General features: G+C 49.1%; 1 protein-coding gene across 4 annotated transcripts in view; it reads left to right on the top strand.

The window, feature by feature from the left end:
• Nucleotides 1-1,503: 1,503 nt before the first annotated feature.
• The window catches only part of SON (SON DNA and RNA binding protein), a 36,979-nt gene continuing 16,167 nt past the window's right edge, over nt 1,504-22,315 (top strand). For 2 of the 4 annotated variants that reach the window (XR_010354083.1, XM_064405299.1), the window contains exons 1-6: nt 2,267-2,421; nt 3,055-3,218; nt 8,248-17,535; nt 18,798-18,958; nt 20,476-20,616; nt 21,841-22,032. Coding sequence is in view for 3 of the 4 variants with exons in the window: in XM_064405299.1 (XP_064261369.1) it covers nt 2,333-2,421; nt 3,055-3,218; nt 8,248-17,535; nt 18,798-18,958; nt 20,476-20,616; nt 21,841-22,032 (10,035 nt within the window). In the remaining variant the exon portion in view is untranslated. Of the gene's footprint in view, nt 1,734-2,266; nt 2,422-3,054; nt 3,219-8,247; nt 17,536-18,797; nt 18,959-20,475; nt 20,617-21,840; nt 22,033-22,315 lie in introns of those variants that run through there. The other 2 variants (XM_064405306.1, XM_064405314.1) reach the window with 2 other exon arrangements.

Below are 22,315 nucleotides of genomic sequence, written 5' to 3'. Positions count from 1 at the left end.
CAAAGTCCTTCTCTGGATTTTTGGGGCACCTTTCTTCATGTTTTTCGACATGCCTGGTTGAGAAAAGGCCATTTGCATCAGCTGAGTCTAAATATATCTCAAATTGTTCAACTGAAACATTTTCAGCCTTTACTTTGATATAAAAAATTACATAGTGTTCTACCAGTAAATCTAACAGATATTAATGTGACCATGGCATGAACAGGTAAAAGGACTTCTTAAGTGTAACTACTTTATATTTTAAATTGAATAAATCGAGTGTGACAAAAAGTAAGCAAATTGATCCAAGTCTCTGATTCTTTTTTTTTTCTCCAAAGTCAATATTAAGGCAGATCAGCAGGACATAGTGAAGAATGATGCTGCTTTTAAGGGGTCTTGTAAGTGATAACTAAACAATATTGACAGTGAAAATTTTTAGACCCCAGCAGTAATTAAAGTTTTTCTTGGGTTTTCATAGTGTTCCATTCTTAACAGTTTGGATTTGAAGGGACCTTAAAGACCATTTAGTAATTGCCATGAACAAGGATGCCACTTGTGAAAAACGCCAATCACTTGGTTTTAAAATTTTAAAAGTTTAATAGTAATAAAATGGTTATAAAAATAGTAATATAATTAGAGTAAGAAAATTTGAACAATTGAGATTGGGACAATATGAGACAATAAAAACAGAGTTATGGATGTCCAGGTACCTTTTTCTGGGCAACACAAGCCTGAAAAAGGACACCCATAAACAGAGGATTAATCCTTAAAATATGCCTGTTGCATATTCATACATCTCATACATGATGCATAATTCAATTCAAACACAGGATTCTGTCTGGTCACTGTCACCTTCTTAATCCTCATGCCGTCTTCCTGTCTGAGCAAGGTGGGAAGAATTTAGTTTTCCGCTAATAAGGGAGCAACAAATTCCATTTCTCTGAAGGATTTAAGTGTCCTGTAGCTGCTATCTGGTGCAAACCCTTTCTTAAAAAAATATCTTACATAGCATAGTTTCTATTTAAATATTATGTTATAACCTAAATCTATATTTAACACACTACTTAAGAAAATTAATACAGCATAACTTTCTAACATAACACGTACATTATTCATTTTAATACTTGCGAAAAACCAACCATAAAATACACATTTTTCACACACTCACCAGATCAGGTTTGGAGGTATTTTAAATTTATTTCAGGTCAACTAACTCCCCAAACTTACTACTACAGAAACTGTGTGGGGTTATTCGTTTTTACAGCCTGTTTGAACCCATATAATTAAAATTTGATTTGATCAAGGCATCATGGGCAGCACTGAAGGGGTCCCCAGGGTGGCTGTACTCTGGACAAACTCATTTCGGTGCGCTCCACCACCGCCAGAGAAGCTCCGACTATCCCAGGCGGGCAAAAGGCGCACTTTATTTATCCACCTCCCTTGGGTTTCCCCCCTTTGTTCCTTTAATTTTCGCGGCCCCGCTTGCCAGCCCCCGGAGCACATGTGCGTGTCACTGCCGGGCGGAGGGGGAGGGAGGGAGCGCGGGCGGGCGCCTCTCGCATGGAGCCGGGGCTGAGGGCCCCGCGGTGATGCAGCAGCAGCCGCAGCACCGCCCGCGTGCGGCCGGAGCCCCCTGAGAGCCGCCGCCCGCCCGGAGCACACGCGGGGCTCGGCCCCGCTCCATGGGCACCGATGGAATCGCTCCCGCTCGCACCCGCCGGCGCCGCGCCTCAGCCCGCCATGGCCTCGGCCGGGTAAGCAGCGGCCGCGGGGACTCCAGGGCGCCGGGGAAGGGTGTGCGGGAGCGCGGGGGGACGGGACCGGCGGTCGTGGGGCCGCGGTGCCTTTCCCTGCCCTCCGCGGGGCCGCGGGGGCTCGGAGGCGGCGTACGGGGCGCGAGAGGGGCCGCGAGCGGCGGCGGCGGGGCGGCGGGTCTGTGTGGGGAAAGGGTCTGCGCCAGGCGGCGGTGCGGGCGCGGGGCGCCGGGGACTGCTTTAGTGCTTTCACTGGGGGACGGGGACGCGCCGGGGGCGGCTTTGCCGGTGGCGGCGGCGGCAGGCGCGGAGCGCGGGGGGGCGGCGGGAGCGCCACAACATGGCGGCGGCGGCTGAGGGGACACGAGACCTTCCTCCCCCCCCCCCGCCGGAACCCGCCGCTGCTCTATGGCCCGTGCGCCGCGCTAGAGCGGCCGTTCGCCGCCGCACGCCGCCTCGGCCAATGGCGAGAGGGCTTACAGAGAACGCGGCCAATCACGAGGGGGCTTACAGGGGGGACGTCAGCGCGCGCCCGGGGCCGCGGTGCACTGTGGGATGCTGGAGGCCTCGCGTCGGGGCAGGAAGGAAGGGGGGGTGTCATGGCGACGAATATCGAGCAGATCCTTCGGTCCTTTGTGGTCAGCAAATTCCGGGAGATCCAGGAGGAGCAGCAGCAGCAGCACGGCGGGTAACGCGGCGGTGGGGAGCGGCGGGGAAGGGCGCGGGGCGGACAGAGACGGGCCGCGGCCTGAGGGTCGTGTCGGCGGCAACATGGCGGGGCCGGTGGGGTCGCGGCCGTGCGGGCGCCCTGAGGGAAACACGGCCCGGGGACCGAGAAAAGACGCTCGGGGGACGCGCCCGCCTGCTCCCTGCCCGGTTTCGGTGCTGTCCTCCCGTCGGGCAGGCGCCTGTATGGCTTGTCTGATTTACGGCTAAATTTGCCGAGTTTATCTCGTAAAAGAAGGAAAATCTTGGTAAGAGCGAGGAAAAACTGGAAAAGAGCGCACAGCGTGTATTTATTTTGTAGAGGAAACCCCTACAAGGTCGTAGGAGCACGGGGCATGTGGCACATTCCAGAACGTGATTTTTTTCCCCTTGTGTCTTAGCCTCAGCACTCACAGAGTGTCCGGGCTGAAAAAGTGATAATTAATCCAAAGGCAGAGTTTTCCCTAAGAGCACGCCTTTTTCAGGAGCCTGAAATACTGCTCTGAAGAGCTGGGTATAACAAGTGTATGTGAACGACAAAACGTGTCCAAAAAAAGGCTCAAAATTGCTTGTATTAAATTGATTATGGTTTGTTTTTTTTTTTTTTTTTGGTTAGTGCAACGGTGGAAGGCCAGCCCAATGGTGACACAATCCCAGCTGAGCAGGCCGGGCCTTCCGAAGCCTCTGGAGCTGCTGGGAGTTGCCAGGGTGAACAGATAGTGCAGAAAATAGAGGAAGTGCTCTCCGGAGCCCTCGGGACAGAGCTGCAGTGCAACCCAGGTAATAAAACTCCCTCTGGCAAATCTCTTCTTGGTAAGAAGGTTGTGAGTGTGCCTGAAATGGAGTCAGATTTGTAGAGGGGAAAATGTGCTTCCTGGAGCTGCTCCTCTGGCAGCATTGTGTGTTAAATGTGGTTAAATATTTTCTTTGCTGTGATTTTACATCCAGAGCTGACCAGAGGAACACATAATTTAAAAACTGAGCTGGTTATATGTAAGCATTGCTATGGGGAAAAGTTGGAGTTTTTTCTTTCCAGCACTAAAACAGATGAATATTTTCCATATTTATGCATGCATTTATATGTCCATAAATTCTGAATTTTTTATCTATATATCTTTACTCCAGGGTCTCTGAACTGTTCTTAGTACCACAGCTGATGCTGATAGCAGCAGTTTCTGCTTTGGGTTGGTTTTCAGGATTATTTTGAAAGAAGATTTATTACAAAACAGATCTGTGATGAACCGTTCAGTCAAAAGATGATTTGCTGTTTTAAAGTATAGGTACTTACATTGCAGTCTTGCAAAGGGATTTTGATGTGTCACTCTCAGATCTTGAATAAATTACTAGATTTTAAGGCTAAAAAGTCACATCTGAGTGTCCCCTCTTGTGGGACTGGTCCTTGCTGTAGAATTCTGACTGTGGAGGGTTGGTGAGGTGATGAAAGCTGTAATTACTGCATTTCTCATTTTTGGGAGTTCAAACACAGGTGACTGCAGTGTGCTGGGTGAGTACAGTTCCAGAGGCAGCACAGAAAAGTGTTAATTTCAAAGATGCTGCTGGCAGGGGTTTGGGATTGCTCTGAGGCTTTTTGCTCAGTGGTTTGTGTACCTTGAGCATTTTCAAGTTTTAATTTTCAAGTTTTTAATTTATGCTGCAGGAGCAGCACTTGGGGCTGACATGGGGAGGTTTGCGTGGTTCTTGGTTGGTTAGTGGTTTTTGTTGGTTTTGTTTGGTGATGTGATTTTTATTTTTGTTTATTTTTTGTTCTGTTCTTGTGTGGAGGACTGAGGCAAGGTGACGTGGTAATAAAGAAATGAGAGGTGTTAATTTGGAAGTTAATAAACTCACCTGTGGCAAATGTTCCCACTGTCCATCTCTGAAAAGGAGTTGGAAACGGGCATTATCTGATTATCTGAATCTAATTAATTATCTTTGCAGAACAGTTCATTTTATAGAATCCCAGAATATCCTGAGCTGTAGGGACCCCCCAGTGCCAGCCCTGCCCTGCCCAGACCCCCCAAGCCCAGCCTGGGCACCCCTGGCAGCGCTGGCCAAAGGCTCCTGGAGCTCTGGCAGCCTCGGGGCCGTGCCCATTCCCGGGGCAGCCTGGGCAGTGCCAGCACCTCTGGGGAAGAGCCTTTCCCTGCCCTGCAGCCTGGCCTGGCCCAGCCCCAGGCGCTCCCTGGTGCTGTCCCTGTCCCAGAGCAGAGCTGGAGCTGTCCCTGCGCTGCCCTCGGGAGGAGCTGCAGCCCCGGGGAGCTCTGCCCTCAGGCTGCTCCAGGCTGGGCTGGCCAGGGCACCTCGGGGCCCCTCCAGGCCCTTCCCCACCATTTTCATGTCCCTCCTGGTTGCCAGGGCTCTGCTGACTCAGTTCCAGCTGGCCACAGACCAGGACCCCCGGGGCCCTTCCCAGAGCTGCTCTCCATCCGCACAGCCAGGCTTGCCCAGTCCAGCACTTCCTCTGTTACGCTCCACACGGTTGGGGATTGCCAGTCTCTGATTTGTTGGGATCTTTCTGCAGGGCTTCTCCGCCCTCAGGAGAGTCAACAGCCCCATCCCGTTTGGTGTCCTCAGCAGACTAATTATCCCCTTGAGTCCTGTGTCCAGGCTGTTAGTGAAGATGTTGAAGAGATCTGGGCTGAGAATGGAGCTCTGCAGAGCCCCATGGCCACCTTGTCCCCAACCCCATGTCACCCCCGTCACTGTCACCGTTGGTGCCCAACCCGTGGGCCAGTTGCTCACCCACTGAATAACAGCTGTGGGCTGGGCATTTTGTCCATAAATTTGACTCTCCTTTTCTGTTCTCTCAATGCATTCAAAGCAATGTTGGTGCAAAAACTATTTCTAAGTTGTTTATCCCATAAATATGTACCTGCTATACTTGTTGTGGAATTCCCAGTCGTGTTCATTTTACAGTATTGCAATTACCAAATGCTTTTGAAAGATTTTGGATACTGGAAAATAGTAAACTTTGGGATCACAGATTCTAATTGGAGGGTCTGTGTTGCAGCCCTGGCTTGTATAAATAGAATCATTGAAAGGGGAACATGCAATCAGACTCCAATGTACAGCTCATTTTTCATGGAAATCCCAGCAAGTTGCCTTTAATGAAGTGCCTTTCTCCTGAAAACATGGCACTAGGGCTCCAGAAGGGCAAGAACCTAACAAAGGTTAAATCCAGAGGGAAGTGAGGTACAGAGCTAAGAGGTGGTGATGGAAACCCCAGACTCCCTCTTTCCCTTCCTGGTGATGGAAACCCCAGACTCCCTCTTTCCCTTCCCCATCAGTGATTTGCTTGTCCCCACAGGCATCTGTATTTGTTACTTTCCTGTTGGAAGCAACATTCTCAGAGGAGCATGCAGCTTTGCAGCTGCAGTCATGCCTGTCCCAGTAGCTGTTCCAGCCTGCAGTGTCTTAAAGTGGGTTTGGGACTGGGGATGTAGATGCTCTTTTCCCAAACTTGTTAGACCCTAGTGAGTAACTTGGTCAGTAAATACACAAGGAATTTCTAACGCAGTAGCAACACTGCACTCAGGGGTTAAAGCACAGCAGAGGAGAGTGGCTGCTCAGGTCTTGTAGCATAAATCCTCACTTTGGTAATTTGTTTGTAAAATGGGAATTCCTATTAATCTTCCATGTGCAGCATTGGGGGTTTGAAGGCACATCTCCAGCCTGCTGTTAGAACATGCTGCCCCAGAGTGTGGGTGGAGGGACATCCAGCCCCTGTGCCCCCTCAGGTGAGAGCCCACCTGAGAGCTGCCCCAGCCCTGTCCCAGCACAGGGAGGAGCTGGAGCTGCTGCAGAGAGCCCAGAGGAGGCTCCAGGATGAGCAGAGGGATGGAGCAGCTCTGCTGGCAGGAAAGGCTGGCACAGCTGGCATTGTTCACCTGCACAGGAGAAGCTTTGGGCTGAGCTCAGGTTGGCCTTGCAGGGCCTGCAGGAGCCCAGGAAAGCTGGAGAGAGACAATTTCCAGGGCATGCAGGCAAGTCATGAAATGGTTTGGTTGGAGGAGGACCTTGTGGATTGTCTCGTTCCAAACCGCCTGACATGAGCAGGGACACCTTCCACAATCCAGGGTTATTCCAAACCCTGTCAAGCCTGGCCTTGAACACTTCCAGGGATGGGACAGCTTCCCTGAGCAGCCTGTGCCAGGGCCTCACCTCCCTCACAGATGAGAATTTTTTCCTGAGATCTTATCTAACCCTACTCTCCCTCATTTTGCACGCACTGTCCCTTGTCCTGTCACTCCAGGCTCTTGTCAATAGTCTTCCACCACCTTTACTATTCTTCCAGATGCTGGAGGGTTACGGCTAGGTCACCTGTAGTCTCTCTAGGTGAACAATGCCAGCTGTGCCAGCCTTTCCTGCCAGCAGAGCTGCTCCATCCCTCTGCTCATCCTGGAGCCTCCTCTGGGCTCTCTGCAGCAGCTCCAGCTCCTCCTGGGCTGGGACAGGGCTGGGGCAGCTCTGCAGGTGGGCTCTCACCTGAGGGGACACAGGGACACAATCCCAGTCCCTCTCCTGATCCCAGCTGGGGGCTCTGGGCTGGAGCAGGTCCAGCTCTCCCAGGGCTGCTCCATCTGCTCATCCCAGCCTGAGTTGATGCCAGGGATTGTCCCAACTCAAGTGCAGCCCCTGGCCTTGTTAAACCTCAGCAGATTCCCATGGGGCACTTCTTGAGTTTGTCCAGATCCTTCTGGGTGGCCCCATCCTTTAGAGGTGTCGCCTGCGCCCGCAGCTTCGTGTCACCTTCAAACCTGCTGAGTGTGCACTTGATCCTCCTGTCATTAATGAAGATATTAAGTAACACTGATTCATTAATGAAGCTATTAAGTAGCACTGGTCTCAGTATGGTGTCCTGAGGGACACCACTGGTCACTGATGTCCATCGGGACTCTGAGCTTTTGACCAGTGTCCTCTGGATGTGACCATCCAAACAACTGTTAATGCACCAATGTCAAATTCTTCATTCCAGTTTGGAGACAAGAATGCTGTGGGGGCACTGGGTCAAATACTTTAGAGAAGTCCACATAAATACCATCTGTAGCTCTTCCCCTGCCCACTGGTGTAGCCAGTCTTCCACAGAAGGTCAGACAGGTTTTTCCCTTTGTGAAGCCATGCTGGTTGTTTCAGTTCACATCCCTGTCCTCCATGTGCCTTAGCAGAGCTTCTAGGAGGATCTGTTCCATGATCTTCCCAGCACAGAGGTGAGGCTGTGACAGGGTGGTAGCTCCCAGAATCATTCTCTCTTCCCTTCTTCAAGGGATTGGCTTTTCACTGCCAGAGGGCAGGGTTAGTTCATGCATTAGGAGAAGATTCTTCCCTATGAGAGTGGTGAGGCCCTGGCACAGGGTGCCCAGAGCAGCTGGGGCTGCCCCTGGATCCCTGGCAGTGCCCAAGGCCAGGCTGGACACTGGGGCTGGAGCAGCCTGGCACAGGGAAGGTGTCCCTGTCCATGGCAGGGAGTGGAACAAGATGAGCTTTGAGGTCCTTCCCAACCCAAACCATTCCATGACTGTGATACTACTTGGAAAGAGCTGTGTTCCCTCTGGGCCTCTGTCCTGACTAACAAAGAGTTGGGTAATTTTTTGAAATAAGTGTTTTATTACTTAAAGTAACTCTGTGAGGAAGGAAAGAGAGCTGGAAAGGGAGGGAGTGTGTGCTGTTTGTGCATGGTAGTTCAGTAACTGGGCGTGGTTTGCAAGTTTAATTGTTTTGTACCTCTGTCCATGTACTTCACAAGTACTCTGAAAGAATTTTATATATGCAGTCTTACAAATGTTTACAGGGTAAATGTCATTTTTTCTAGATGTAGACAAAAATACTGTGAAAAATAGTACTCAGTCTACAAAAAGGAGCTCTACTGGTGAAGATGAAATTCCTAGGAAAAAAGCAAAGAAAAACAAGAAGCACAAAAGCAAGAAGAAGAAGAAAAAGAAGAAGAAAAGGAAGAAAGAGAAAAAGCATAAAAAGCAACCAAAGGAATCCAAGTTGAGTGCACGTCCCGGAGAACCTGCAGGCGTGCAGCCGGCCCCTCACTTGGTGCCAGAGCAGCCCAGCTCCCAACTGAATGTACAGCATGGAGTGTTTGCAGATCCAAACTTGGCTGGCCACGTGCAGCCAGAACTGTGCTCCAAACCAGCTGAGGGGCTTGATAATCAAGCTTTAGGACTTGTTTCTCATTCAGTGACTGATTCTCAGCAATCTGCAGAAAATCTTGGAAGTGGGGAGGGGACTTTGTGTGCAGCAAATCCTCCATTTAATTTAGAAAGCATCCAGTCTAATATCCCTGAAAATACTAGTATAGCTCAAACTAGAATTTGCACTAGCGAAGAACAAATTCAACAGTCCCATGAAAATATTTATCCTGTAGCTATTAATGCCAGTGTTGTTGATACTGGAAATAATACTTGGTCCAGCATCCCATCTGGAATTGTCAGTAAGTCCGAGATTCAGAAAGGTTCAGTAGAAGCACTAGGAGGTGCAGAAGTCACTCTGAAATCTCAAGGCATTGGGGAAGTAAAAGCTTCAGACGCAGCTCTGGAGCCTGAGACCATGGAGGTGGTGACTTACTCGGAAGCGTCTCATCAGCCTGTGGCACAGAGTGCAGCACAGGGGCTGGAAACAGCTTCAGAATCCGTGTCCTTGGCAAGTGGTGTGACAACAACCCCTACACCTGCAAATTGGGCACATCCAAGTGCTGTGACTGTAGCTCACGTGTCTGTGGCTGGCCAAGAAATGAAAATTCCAGAAACAACTGAAAAATCTCTGCACATGGGAAATGTGAGAAGTGTGGAGAAACCTTCAGAAGTGGGGGGTGTGAGCAGAACTCTGGAGCCCTCCCTGCAACCCTCAGTTATATCTGGGAGTTTGAGCATGACGCAGGGCAGCCCTCTGGATGCTTCCAGTGTTCTGAAAGCTGGCGTACCTTTGCAACATCCTGTGACAATATCTGCAGCCACCCCTGTGACCCACATGGAAATAAGTGCCAAAACACCTCCAGGACCAGGAACTGTTTCAAAAATGAAGGATACAGAACCAGCTATGGGAAGTGTGAAAGCTTTAGAAACAACCATGGAACCTGTGGGTGTTGTAGCAAAAGATGTCAGAGCAGCTCATGAAAGTCTGCAAGGCAAAAGTGTGGAAGGTACCACTGGTTCTGCAACAGCTCTGGGTACATCAGGAATGTTCCTACAACATGGAGTCTTGGCAGATACAAAGAGTGTGGACAGAACCCAGGGATCCGCACTTCCAGCAGGATTGACAGGTATGAACGTAGTTGCAGAGGCAAAAGGATTAGGAGCAACTTCAGAACCTGCAGCGGTTGTACAGACCTTCATTCCCCGAACAGCTTCAGAAGTCCAGATGGCAGAGGGTTTTAGAAGTCCACAAGCAAAGGATTCGGAAGGTGCTTCATTGCTGAAAGAATCAAGACCTGAGAGTGAATCACAGAGAGGTTTGGCACCTTCCCTGTCTTTGCAGAAGGAAAACACACAAGGTCCAGGAGGAGTCCTGAGACCAGCAGCTGTTTTGGAAGCAAAAACTTTTACAACAGCTTCAATGTCCTTATATGTAGAAGGTGTGAAAGCTTCAGAAGAAGCTATGCATTGTGGGACTGTTGCAAGTCCAGGACTTCCCGCCTTAGAAAGGACTCCTCAACCTGTGGTTGCATGTGAAAGCGTGGAACCAGTTAGAGAGGCTGAGGCATCAGCGGGGGTGATGCCATGGCAAGCCACAGCAGAAAGAGAACCTCTCCATGCAAGCCAGACAGAGAGTTCCATTGTTGTGCAGTCTCAGATCATGACACACACAGGACCCTCACAAAGTGACGTGCTGAGGAAGAGAAAGGATTCGGAACATGTTCCAGAAGCAGAGGCAAGGAGCAGAGAAGCAATCCTGGAAACTGTGCAAACTTCAGATGCCAGTTCAAAATCTATTCAGGAGCAAATAGTAGGTCATTCAGCAGCAGTATTGGAGTCTTTGCCCAGAGTGGAAGGAAACAGTATGGCATCAGGAGTACAGACAGAATTGGCAGATATGCAAACTCAGGGATCTGCTGTAGAGCATGAAATTGCAGCAAGGACGACCAGCACACAACAAATTGAGCTATCAGAAATGGAGAAAGCATCAGAAGCTGGAGGAGTGCCGTGGTTGCAGAGCGTGAAAGAGTCTGCAATGGTAGAGGTGAAAGGTTCTGAAACAGGTGAACAGCTTGAGGTACCCATGGGTGATGCTTCAGCAGCTCTTCCAGAGTGCTTGCATGCTGAAAAGCAACAAGATCTTCAAGTAGACGCAAAACCTGCTGCAGAATGGAAGAGTTCAGAAGAGGCTCCAGAAATCTTGGGTGCTTCTGAAATAAAATCTTCTGAAGCAGTTCCAAAACCAGGGGATGTGAAAGGCCTGGAAACCACACTGGAACATGAAGTGGCAGCCGAGGTACAATATGTAGAAGGAGTACAGAGTCAACAGGTGGAAGATATGGTGATTGAGAAGGAAGATGTGGAGCAGACTCAAACATCTGAGCCTTTAGTAGCAGAAACAGTTTTTAGTTCTTCACATGCAGCAGAGGAAAAAGTTTCAACAGAGGCTCCTGTAGCAGAGACACAAGATTTAGAAACAGCTCCTCAGACTGATGCAGAGCTGAAAGATGCAGAAGCAGCTGTAGCATTGGAGGCAGAGACAAAAGATTTGGAAGCAGCTCCGGTACCTGAGACTGATGCAGGTCCAGACCTTATAGAGGAAGGCCAGTTGGAAGACACTCCAGAGGCTGAGGATGTCAAAGAAGCAACTCCTGAAGAGGACTCAGAGAAAAGAGACTCGGAAACATCTGATGTGCAACCCGATGTGGCGGCACGAATGAAGGAGACTCTCATGAGGCTTGAGAATGTTATTGAAAAAAGCAGTCATAGAACCAGTGAGAAAAAACATGATTCAAAGAAACAGAAAAGGAGCCGTTCCAAGTCTCAGTCCAGGTCTAGGAAGCGGAAGAAGAAGTCAAGATCACGTTCCACTTCCAGGCGCTTGACCTCTAAAAGAGCACGTTCTAGGAGCAGAAACTATTCAGTTTCCAGAAAAAAGCATTCCAAATCTAGGTCCCGATCTGTGGAGAAGAGGGAGAGAAGAATGTCTTCCCGGCGGTCCAGGCGCAGACATTCTAGGTCATCTGACCGTTACAGGTCTAAATCCAGATCAGCGGAAAAGAGACTGTCCAGACGGAGACGTTCCAGGTCATCTGACCACTACAGGTCTAAATCCAGGTCAGTGGAGAAGCGACTGTCCTCCCGAAGGTCCAGACGCAGACGCTCCAGATCATCTGACCGCTACAGATCCAAGTCCAGGTCAGTGGAGAAGCGGCTGTCCTCCCGAAGATCCGGGCGCAGACGTTCCAGGTCTTCCGACCGCTACAGGTCTAAGTCGCGGTCAGTGGAGAAGCGGCTGTCCTCCCGAAGGTCTGGGCGCAGACGTTCCAGGTCTTCTGACCGCTACAGATCCAAGTCCAGGTCAGCAGAGAAGCGACTGTCCTCCCGAAGATCTGGGCGCAGACGTTCCAGGTCTTCTGACCGCTACAGATCCAAGTCCAGGTCAGTGGAGAAGCGGCTGTCCTCTCGAAGGTCCGGGCGGAGACGTTCCAGGTCGTCCGACCGCTACAGGTCTAAGTCACGGTCAGCAGAAAAGAGGTTGTCCTCCTGGCGATCCCGCCGCAGACATTCCAGGTCCTCTGACCGTTCAAAATCTAGATCCAGGTCTTCAGAAAAGGGAGGAGGCAAAGAATACTCCTGGAGGTTTAGACATCGGTCTGGTTCCTCTGATCGTTCAAAATCCAGGTCAAGATCTGTTGAGAAAAGAGGTCGGAAGGCATCTGTACGGAGGTCCAAGCGCTCAAAGTCCTCGGATCGCTACAAGTCTCGATCCAGGTCAGTAGAAAAAAGGGATCGAAAGCAATCATCGCGGAAGTCTAAACGTCAGCGCTCCAAGTCCTCTGACCGTTACAAGTCTCGATCCAAATCAGTGGAAAAAAAGAAGGAATCCTCACGAAAATCCAAGCGTCGACGCTCAAAATCTTCTGAACGTTACAAGTCCAGGTCTAGGTCTGTTGAAAAAAAGCGCAAGGAGTCCTCAAAAAAATCCAAACGGAAACGTTCCAAGTCCTCTGACAGTGTTAAGTCAAGGTCCAAATCTGTAGAAAAAAAAGATAAGTTATCCTCAGCACAGTCTAGTAGCAAGGATGTGGAGTCTTCTGAACTCCAGGAGTCAGCCAAAGATCTTGATAAAGATGTTCCTCAATCTTCTGAAAGTGAAGGTAAATCCTCTAATGGTCCCACATCAGTAGCTTTGTATGATGAAGGAGTAAATGGCCCAGTCCTGCCACCATCATTTGGAGGTGGATTATCCAAAACTTCAGAGAGCCTTGAGGAAAGGTCCTCATCTGTTGAAAAAACAGCAGATTTGCAGCATTCTGCCACATCTGAATTTGATACCTCCAAAGCCCCAGATGACCAGGAACTGAGATCCACATCTGTGGAAAAAACACAGGATTCAGAGCTGTCTATGACATCTGAAAATGGATCAACTGAAAAAGCAGCAGCTTTGGAGTCTTCATTGCTACCTGAACTTCCATACTCCACATCCAAGTCAAGATCCTCATCTGTTGAAAAACGGGGAGAACTAGAAACTTCTTCAGTAGCAGAATTTCATGTCTCTGCATCCCGTGAAGATGAGTCCAGAACTGCACCTCTCAAAGAAGTAGAAGGCCCAGAGCTTCCTCCAGCTCTTAAAAGAGGCATGCAAATTCAGTCATCTTCTCTGCTGTCTGAAGGTGGGCTCTCCAACTTGTCTGATGGTCACGAATCACGGCATATCCCTGGTGAGCACACAGAGCTTTCACAGGTTCTGCAAGTACCTGAACGTGAGTCTTCCCAGCTGGCTGATAGCCCTGGAGCAGTGGAAGCTCAGAGGCCTTTCCTGCCACCTGAAATGATCCGCCCTGTGATCCCTGATGGCTGTGAGTCAGGCCAGATGCAGGAGCCTTCTCTGCCTTCTGACGGTGGACACTTTGTGCCTCCTGATGGACATGGATCAGGATCCAGCTTCGCTGCACCAGTAGAGGAGCATCCATTGTCTGCAGGCGAGTCCTTTAAGTCACCACACGGAAATGAACAAAGATTTTTGTCTGTTGAAAAAGTCAAGACTCCAGATATTTCCCTGACATCTGTGTGTGGTTCTGTTGAGGTGTCTGCCGACATCATTTCAGTGTCTTCTTTTGAAGTTCATGAGTCCAGATCATCTGTTGACAAGACTTTAGATGGTCCAGTGCTTCCACAGGTGCTTGAGGTTGACTGCTCCAGATCTTCGGAAATGCACGAATCGAAATACCTAACTGGAAAAATAGACGGTGCAGGATCTTTGGTGATGTCTAAAAGTGGGATTCCCATATGCCACGATGGCCACAAAGCAAAGTACAACTCCTTTGAGCCAACAGAGAGTGCAGAACTGTCAGTGGCATCTGAGCTCCGGTGTTCCATCTTGCCTGAAGGCTATAAATTGACATCTGCTGCAGTTGAAAAAGTGGAGATCCAGAAGCCTTCTCTCTCAGTGGAAAGTGGCTTCTCCGTGTCTGCTGACGGGTGTGAATCAGTGGGCACACCTGAAAAACTACAGCCCCCAGTGACTGCTGTGACATCGGAAGGTGAGGTTCTGCTGTTGCCCGACAGTCATGAGCTGAAACCCGTCCCTGCAGAAAAAGCAGAAATGCTGAATTCATCCGAACTGAAACACCTGGCGTCCCCTGATAGCTACAAGCTGAGATCTGCCTACAGTGAAGAAGTACAGGTGCAGGAGCAAAGCAGGTGTTCTGTTGCCTCTGATGGTCATGACTTGGCATCCACCACTTTTGAAAGAGCTGAGGAGCCTTCTCAAGTGTCTGAAAATGAGTACACAATAGGGCTTGATGGCCCGGAGTTGACATCAACCCCTGCTGAAAAAACAGAGCTGCGGAAGCTTTATCAGATGCCTGAAGAAAGATGTCTGGAGTCCATTGACAGCCAGGACCTGCAGTCACCCTCTGCTGAAGAGACACAGGTACAACAGCCTGCTCTGGTGTCTGAAAATGAACATGCCGTGTCCTGGGTGGGCCAGGAGTTGAGGTCCAGCTCTCCTGAGAAGGCAGAGATGCAGGAGGAGGCTGTGGTTCCAGATAGTGCTGTATCTTCTGAAGATCACAGATTGCCCTCTTTCTTGGCTGGAAAACCAGAAGTGCAGGAGCGTTCTCTGCTGCCTGAAAGTGAATATGATGAGTCTCCTGAGGGCCAGGAGGTGACGGCCAGCCCTGCTGAGAAAGAGGTGCAAGAACCTTCTCTGACACCTGGCAGTGAATGTTCCATCTTCCATCAAGGCCAAGTTCTGCAGTCTGGCCCCAGTGAAAGCACAGCAGTGCAGGAGCCAGTGCTGGTCCCAGACAACCAATACGCTGCATCTCCCAAGGGGCAGGAGCTGCTCTGTGCTTACACTGAAAAAGCAGAGGTGCAGGAGTGTTCTTTGCAGTCTGAAAATGAGTATGAGTCATCCCCCAAAAGACATCATTTGAGATCCAGTCCTGCTGAAAAAGAAGAAATGGAGGAACATTCTCAGGCATCTGAAAGTGAAAGTTCAATATCCACTGATAGCCAGGAGTTGCAGCCTGCAGTTGCTGGAAAAACAGAGGGGCAGGAGTTGTCATTGTCTGAAGGTGAATGTCCCATGACTCCTGAAGTTCAGGAGGTGCAGTCCAGCCCTGCTGAAAGAGTAATAGCCAAGGAACCTTCTCTGACATCTGAACATGCTCTGTCACCTGAAGAGTACGAGTCAAGATTGGTGCGTGCTGAGGAAACAGAGGGTGTGGATTCTACTTTGACAGCTGAACGTGACCATCTCTTTTTCAAGAGCCAGGAGGTGAGTTTCACCTCTCTTCAGAAAACAGATGTGCGGGACCACTCTCCAACACCTGAAAATGAACATGGAGCATCTCCTGATGAGCAGGAGTTGAGATTCACCACCGTTGAAAAAGTAGATAGTCTGGAACCGAACGACAGAGCCTCCATGTCCCCTGATGGCAGTGACTTGAATTCCACCCCTGTTGAAAAGGTGGATCATGCAATGCCTTCTTTAATGCCTGAAGGGCGCTCAGTGTCTCCTGATAACTGCAGTGTGGGCCCTGGTGAAGAAACGGGGGATATGGAGCCCTCTTTGAGATCTGAGCGTAGATACTCCACATCCTCCTATCAGGAAGGTCACGAGCCAAGGTCTCCTGTGGAAGAAGAGGGTCTGGAGTCCTCTGTGACTTCTGAGCATAGACAATCCCTGTCCCCTGAGGGCCATGACCAGAAGTCTGTTGCAGATGAAGAAATGGATGATCTGGAGAGGCGTTCCACTTCCCCTGATGAGCACGAGTCAAGATCTAGCATTGGTGAAGAAGCAGAGGATCTGGAGCAGCCTTTGACAACAGAACGTAGGTGCTCTGAGTCCTCTGATGAGCACGAGTCAAGGTCAACCGCTGGAGAAGAGGCAGAGGATGCAGAGACCTCCTTGGCAGCTGAAAGAAGAGACTCCATATCCTCTGATGACCGTGAGTCGAGGTCTGCTGCTGGGGAAGATGTGGAAGATGGGGAGCCCTCCTTGACAGCTGAACGTAGACACTCCACATCTTCTGATGACCATGAGTCGAGGTCTTCAGCTGATGAAGAAGCAGAGGATGTGGCAGCTGAACATCGCTCTGTGTCTCCTGATGGACGTGAGTCAAGGTCAACCGTTGGTGAGGAAGCAGAGGACCAGGAGCTCTCCTTGACAGCTGAGCGTAGACACTCCACGTCTTCAGATGAACAGGAGTCAAGATCTACTGCTGGTGAAGATGCAGAGGATGTGGAACCCTCCTCGGCAGCTGAACAAAGGGATTCCACCTCATCAGATGAGCAAGAGTCAAGGTCTACTGCTGGTGAAGAAGCTGAGGATGTGGAACCTCTGACAGCTGAACACAGACGTTCTGCATCCCCTGATGGGGCTGAATCGAGGTCTACCACTGCTGAAGAAGAAGGAGAGGATGCAGAGCCCTCCTTGACAGCTGAACAAAGAGAGTCCACATCATCAGATGAGCATGAGTCAGAGTCTTCCAGTGGTGAAGAGGAGGGAGAGGATGCAGAGCCTTCTTTGGCAGATGAGGAGAAGCAGGATTCCATGCCTCTTGAGCAGTCAGAGGAACAGGACTCTTCCTTTGTCCCTGAAAGCAGACGTTCTGAGTCTTCTGAGCGTGAAAAATCCAGATCCAAATCTGTTGATAAAGCATCTGACAAAGAGTCTCCACAGAGATCTCTAAGCAGACACTCAAAGTCTCCTGCTCCACAAAAGAGTCGATCCACATCTGTGGAAAAAACAGCAGACAAGGAGTCCGTGCGAAGGTACAGACGGAGACGCTCCAGGTCCACGGCTCGCCAGAGGAGCCAGTCAACATCTGTAGAGAAAACAGCAGACAAGGAGTCCTCACGCAGGTCCCGGCGGAGACGCTCCAGGTCCACGGCTCGCCAGAGGAGCCAGTCCAAGTCTGTGGAGAAAGCAGCAGACAAAGAGTCATCGCGCAGGTCCAGGAGCCGGCGCTCCAGGTCCTCCCAGCGCAGGTCCAAGAGATACGACACGGACTCGCGCTCCAGACGGAATCGCTCCAGGTCAGCCACACGGAGAAGAGCATCCAGATCTCGCTCCAGCTCCTTGTCACGCTCCAGGCACAGGAGGAGAAGCAGGTCAAGGTCGGCGTCACGAAGGCGGCGCTCCTTGTCCAGAGACAGGCGCAAGAGGTCGCAGCGGAACCGATCGAGGTCTACCGACAGGAGAAGGAGGAGATCCGACTCCAGAGACCGCAGGATATCGCTCCGATTGCGGAGCAGGAGCCGGACCCCGCTTCGGCAGAGGCGCTCGCGGTCCAGGGGCAGGAGACGGAGCTCCAGCAGGTCCCCGATCCGGCTGCGGCGCTCGCGCTCCTCGGGGAGAAGGCGCTACAGCAGGTCCCCCGACCGGCGCCGCTCCAGGTCCTCGGAGTTCTCCAGCAGGTCACCCAAACGTCTCACAGACCTGGGTAAGTCACTGCTTTGCTTTCTCTGGTCCCACGGGGAGGTGGTGGTGGGGTGGATTTGCACAGTCTGGTTTTAGCTCTGGAGCATTCATAAGGGATTTCTTAGAAGTCATTCTGTAACTTCCAGGAGGAAGTTTTATGTTGGAGAGGAATCAGTGCTGAGCATTTGAATGGAAGCCTCTTTAGAGTCAGTTTTACCTTGGCTCTAGAGCTTTTGTATAAAAGTAGTGTGTTGCAGTCTCAAGGAGCATTCTGAATAATAGTAAAGGCCAAGTGCTTAAAGTACTTGTGTGTAAGAAAATTTTGAATTTTTACTCCTGAGAACAGAGGTCATTCAGGTGCCAGTTGGAGAGTCCCAAGCTCTGTTGTCAGCTGTTCCCAGAACTGTCTTGCCTCTTTCCCATGGTAAGAACTTAAAGAAAAGAGAGACTTGTTTCTGAAAATATTCCAGACGCAGCAGGTCAGAAAATAAAATAAAATAAAATTTTAAGAGCTGCATCTTTTTTTTTTGTGCTTGGAGGAAGAGAGGCTGTGTTGTTTCTCGGGTGATGAGTTAATAAGGGGAAAGAAGGATTGACCTGGGAGATCAGCTCTTGTAGTGTGTGAGGACACCTGTGGTGCACTTGAGGTTCTGAACTTCCCAGTCCTGCCTCAGAGTTGCCATGGAAGCCTTCCAGCTAGGGAGTTATTTGCAAACTGGCAGAAGGCTTAATTTAATTTCTTTTGCTGTTTCTATCTTAGGGCTGTCTTTTTTCTCCTTATTAAAGCAAAATGCTGTTCTGTTAACAGTTTGCATCTAACTGTATTTTAAGCAAGAGCATGTTTTACTTACTCAGAGCTTGTTTTTCTGTTTGGTGGTTGTAAGTAGCTTTTGGGCTACATCTGGGGAGATGAGGCTTCCTCCAGAGGTTTGAGAGCTTTCCAGAGGTAGATAATGGGGAAACTCTGGAGTTTATGCTGTGTAGGAAGGACTCAGTATTGCTAAAACAGGAAGGAATCAGTGAAGTAAGAGACATCAGAACTTGGGAGGTTGGAGGATGTTGTAGTTGGGCTGCTGGGTTACATTTGCAGTTTCACTTGCCTTCTGCACAGGCCTGGCTTAAAGTCTAGAGCAGCTCAGTCCAATTGCAGGTATTTTCACAGAACATAAAAAATGCACAGTGCAGGTTAAATCTTACTTAGTTTGCCAGGAACATTTCTTTATTATTAAAACAAGAACCTACAAAAATAATGACTTCTCTGTGAAAAAACCCAAATCTTTTTAGACAAGGCCCAGCTGCTTGAGATCGCCAAGGCCAACGCAGCCGCCATGTGTGCGAAGTCCGGCGTGCCCCTGCCCCCGAGCCTGATGCCTCTGCTGTCCCAGAAGAAGGATGACAAAGCCAACCAGAAGTCCTCGAGGGACACCCTGAAGGAGCTCACTGAGGTGAGGGGGAACAGCAGCATCCAGCCTGGAAAAGGCCACTCTGGGGTTGGTGGCCTGTGGGAGGTTGTCACTGTGTGCTGCTGTCACCTGGGAGCTGCCTCATGTTCAGAATTCCCAAATCCCTGGGGCTGGCAGAGCCCTCCCAGCCCATGCAGTGCCAGCTGTGCCCCATGGCCACCTTGTCCCCAGCCCAGAGCACTCAGTGCCACCTCCAAGCCTTCCTTGGACACCTCCAGACCTCCTTAGGCAGCCCCTGCCAAGGCCTGAGCACCCTTTTGAGCCCTTACTCTCCCCACAGGTTCTTTTAAGTCATCAAAACTGGTATTTTTAAATTCTGTGGAAATGCATGAAATCAAATTATTTTGCTTTTTTTTTATTTTTGGTTTTGATTCTGTTCTAATTTTGTACAAATTGGTGGTTGTCCCTGCAGTCCTGTCAGTGAGATCCAAAGCTTTCACTGCTGATTTTTTGTTTTGGTATGGCTTGAGTTGGAAGGAACTTTAAAGCTCAGCCTGTCCCACCCCCTGCCATGGGGAGGAGCACCCTCCTCTATCCCAGGGTTGCTCCAGGCCCCATCCAGCCTGGCCTTGGACTTCCCTCAGCATGGAGAAAATCTGAAGTAGAAAAGTGCCTTAATTTTATTTTTTCTTATTGCATCATGAGTGTGACAGTTCTGAACTTGTGTTCATAGAAACAATGTGAGAGGAAGCAATGTCCAGGTGCTGAGAGATAATCTGCAGTTGTGCCTGGGCTGGGGGAGCAGAAATAATGAGCAAGAGCTGAGTTGGTGCAGGTGCCCTGTGCTGACATCCTGGGTGGTTTTTCACATCCCCTGACCAAGATCCAGCATAGCTTGTGCTGATCTTCAGGCTCCAAATCTGCACCTCCCTTCCCTTTCCATCTTCGGAGATCTGTTCAGTGATGTTTCTGTTCTTTTGACTCAGAACTGTCCACAGAGCAGTGCAAGTGGTAGGAAATCAGTAAAGACATTTTAACCATAAAATTCTGGCCCCTTGAGAAAGTCTTTTTGTCTTTGGTCTTTTTCTTCCTCTCTTTTTTCTTTCCCCCCCTTGGAGGCTGCTCCCAGTTTGTGGTATCTCCCTAACACCTCTGTGTTTTAGTTCTGTTGCACATCAGAGGGGGGTGGCTTGCGTAGCTGGCCAACACCACAGCATTCCAGAAGAATAAAATAAATCTTTTATAAATATATGTATAGAATAAAAGAAAGCTCAGAAAATCAGAGCTCTCTTGGAGCCATCACTTCTGGCAGGGTCCCTGCTCTGCCAGAGAGCTGAGTCAGTAACCAAGGAGTGCCTGGCAAAGCCATGGTGGTGCTGGATAATTTGTGCAGAACATCCAAAGTACATCTATTGGTGCTGTTGCTAAAAAGATTTTCCATTGCTGGTTTAGAAAAGAAAAGAAAGAAAACCCCTTTTTTGATAGAAATGTGCTTTGTGAGTTTGGGTTGAAAGTTCAGTTTACTCAGAGCTGACATTTCCCTCTGGTTTGTTTTTCAGAAATGCAAGAAGATTGCTCAGAGCACTGATGATGTGATAGTGAACAAGCCTCACGTTTCTGATGAAGAGGAGGAAGAACGTCCTTTCTATAACCATCCTTTTAAGCTGAGTGAACCCAAACCTATTTTCTTCAATTTAAGTGTGAGTGCTATTTATATTTTCAAAGCTTTAAATCCTGGTTCTTTTTAAATAATGCAAGTAATTCTATAGAAATTTACCATGGGTTGATAATATTGGTGAAACTGGGAGTATTTTTTAATCAGTTTAAAAGGAAAACTCCCAATTCCATCAAGATTAATTTGGTAATCCAATTTTACCAATTGGTAATTGGTAAAATTGTGAGCATTTCTTGGAAATCAGATGCTTTGAAGCATGGATTAGAATTTGTTTAAATTTTGTTGGGGTTTGGGGTTTCTTGGGGTGGTGGGTGGGCTTTTTTCAGTTTTATTTGGGGTGGGGGGTTGAAAGTCTGTTCTGATTTTGCAGGATATAAAGCACTAAAAAAGCTTTAATATGCTCAGCAAAAACAGAAATAACATTCCTGGTTTTGTGTATAAATAGGTAGAGCTTGTACACAAAATAAGCAGTAGTGCACATTTAGGTAAGGTGTAGGGTATAAATAGATTTAGATTTTATATTAGATTGTTGGAAAAGGCTACAAGGAAGCTCAGGAAACCTTGGAATTCTTCCAGGCTCCCAGGAGAAATGAATGCTCTGCAGTGGTTATGGGCTGCTCTGCCCCTTGTTCTTGATTTTGACCCTTTCAGTTTTGTTCTTTGTCCCTCCTAAAACCATTCCCATCCATATTCCTAGGACTTTATCCAGTATTACCCAGTGCTGCCAGCTGTGTTTGCCACTTGGAAGGGAACCTGGCAGGGATTTCTGCAGGTTTTTAATACTTTAACAACACCAAGCAAAACAAGGCCATAGGCATCATCTGCTCAGGCTGGTGCTGAAAATAGGCCAGAATAGAAACCCAAATGCTCAGAGCTGTTTTCTCTCCACTCATGGGCAGCTTTTGATCACAGGCAATGTTTTGCTGCCCAGGATTTTCACCTTGGAGCTTTCCATATAAAATACCTGTGTTGCAGGTGGAGGTTGTTGTCTGTGTGAATGGGGTCAGCTGGGAGAGAAGGGTTGGGGATTTTGGGTTGCTGAAGTTGTTTTTAGAGGTTTTTCATCTTCTGTGATAGCACAATTTGTGGGTCACTTGTGTGTTTTTAGGGCTGTGCCAAAATGATTAATTATAAAGGCTTATTACTCTCAGAGTAAGTAAAAACCAAATCCCAGGTGTTTGCAACAAAACCACCTCACGACTCTTGTGTGTTTCCAAGCCTGAACTTTTTCTCATTTTATTTCTTTCAGACTCCCAGCATAAAACCAGCACCACCACCCCAACCAAAAAACCAGGTCAGCCTGTCCAAGGAATTCCCTGTTTCCTCTGGGTCTCAGCATAGGAAGAAGGAGGCAGACAGTGTGTATGGAGAGTGGGTTCCCGTGGACAAAAACGGCAAAGACGACGGCAAGGACGATGTTTTCCCCAAGCCAGCCATTGAGGTAAGGAAGGCAAGGAGAGCATATCATATAAGAAAACCAAAACCATCACCTGGCCAGTCTGGTACCAAATTGCAGTCTGGGAAAAAAAAAAAGGCACTTAAAAAGGTGATGCCTAACACTGCACTAAGCTGAGGAGCTGAGCTCTGCACATGGGGATGCTCACCTGGGCAGTGGTGGAAGCAGCCTGCACCCATCCTGCTTCTGGCAGCTGGTGGCTTCTTGGTCTCAACAGAATTTAAAGTTAAACTGTAGCTGGAAGATGAAAAAACTTCCTCGTTCAGTT

Source organism: Passer domesticus, chromosome 2 (assembly GCF_036417665.1).
Source record: "Passer domesticus isolate bPasDom1 chromosome 2, bPasDom1.hap1, whole genome shotgun sequence".
Taxonomy (NCBI): Eukaryota; Metazoa; Chordata; class Aves; order Passeriformes; family Passeridae; genus Passer; species Passer domesticus.
The sequence above is the reverse complement of the archived record's forward strand: the minus strand, read 5'-3'. Positions and strand labels throughout refer to the sequence as shown.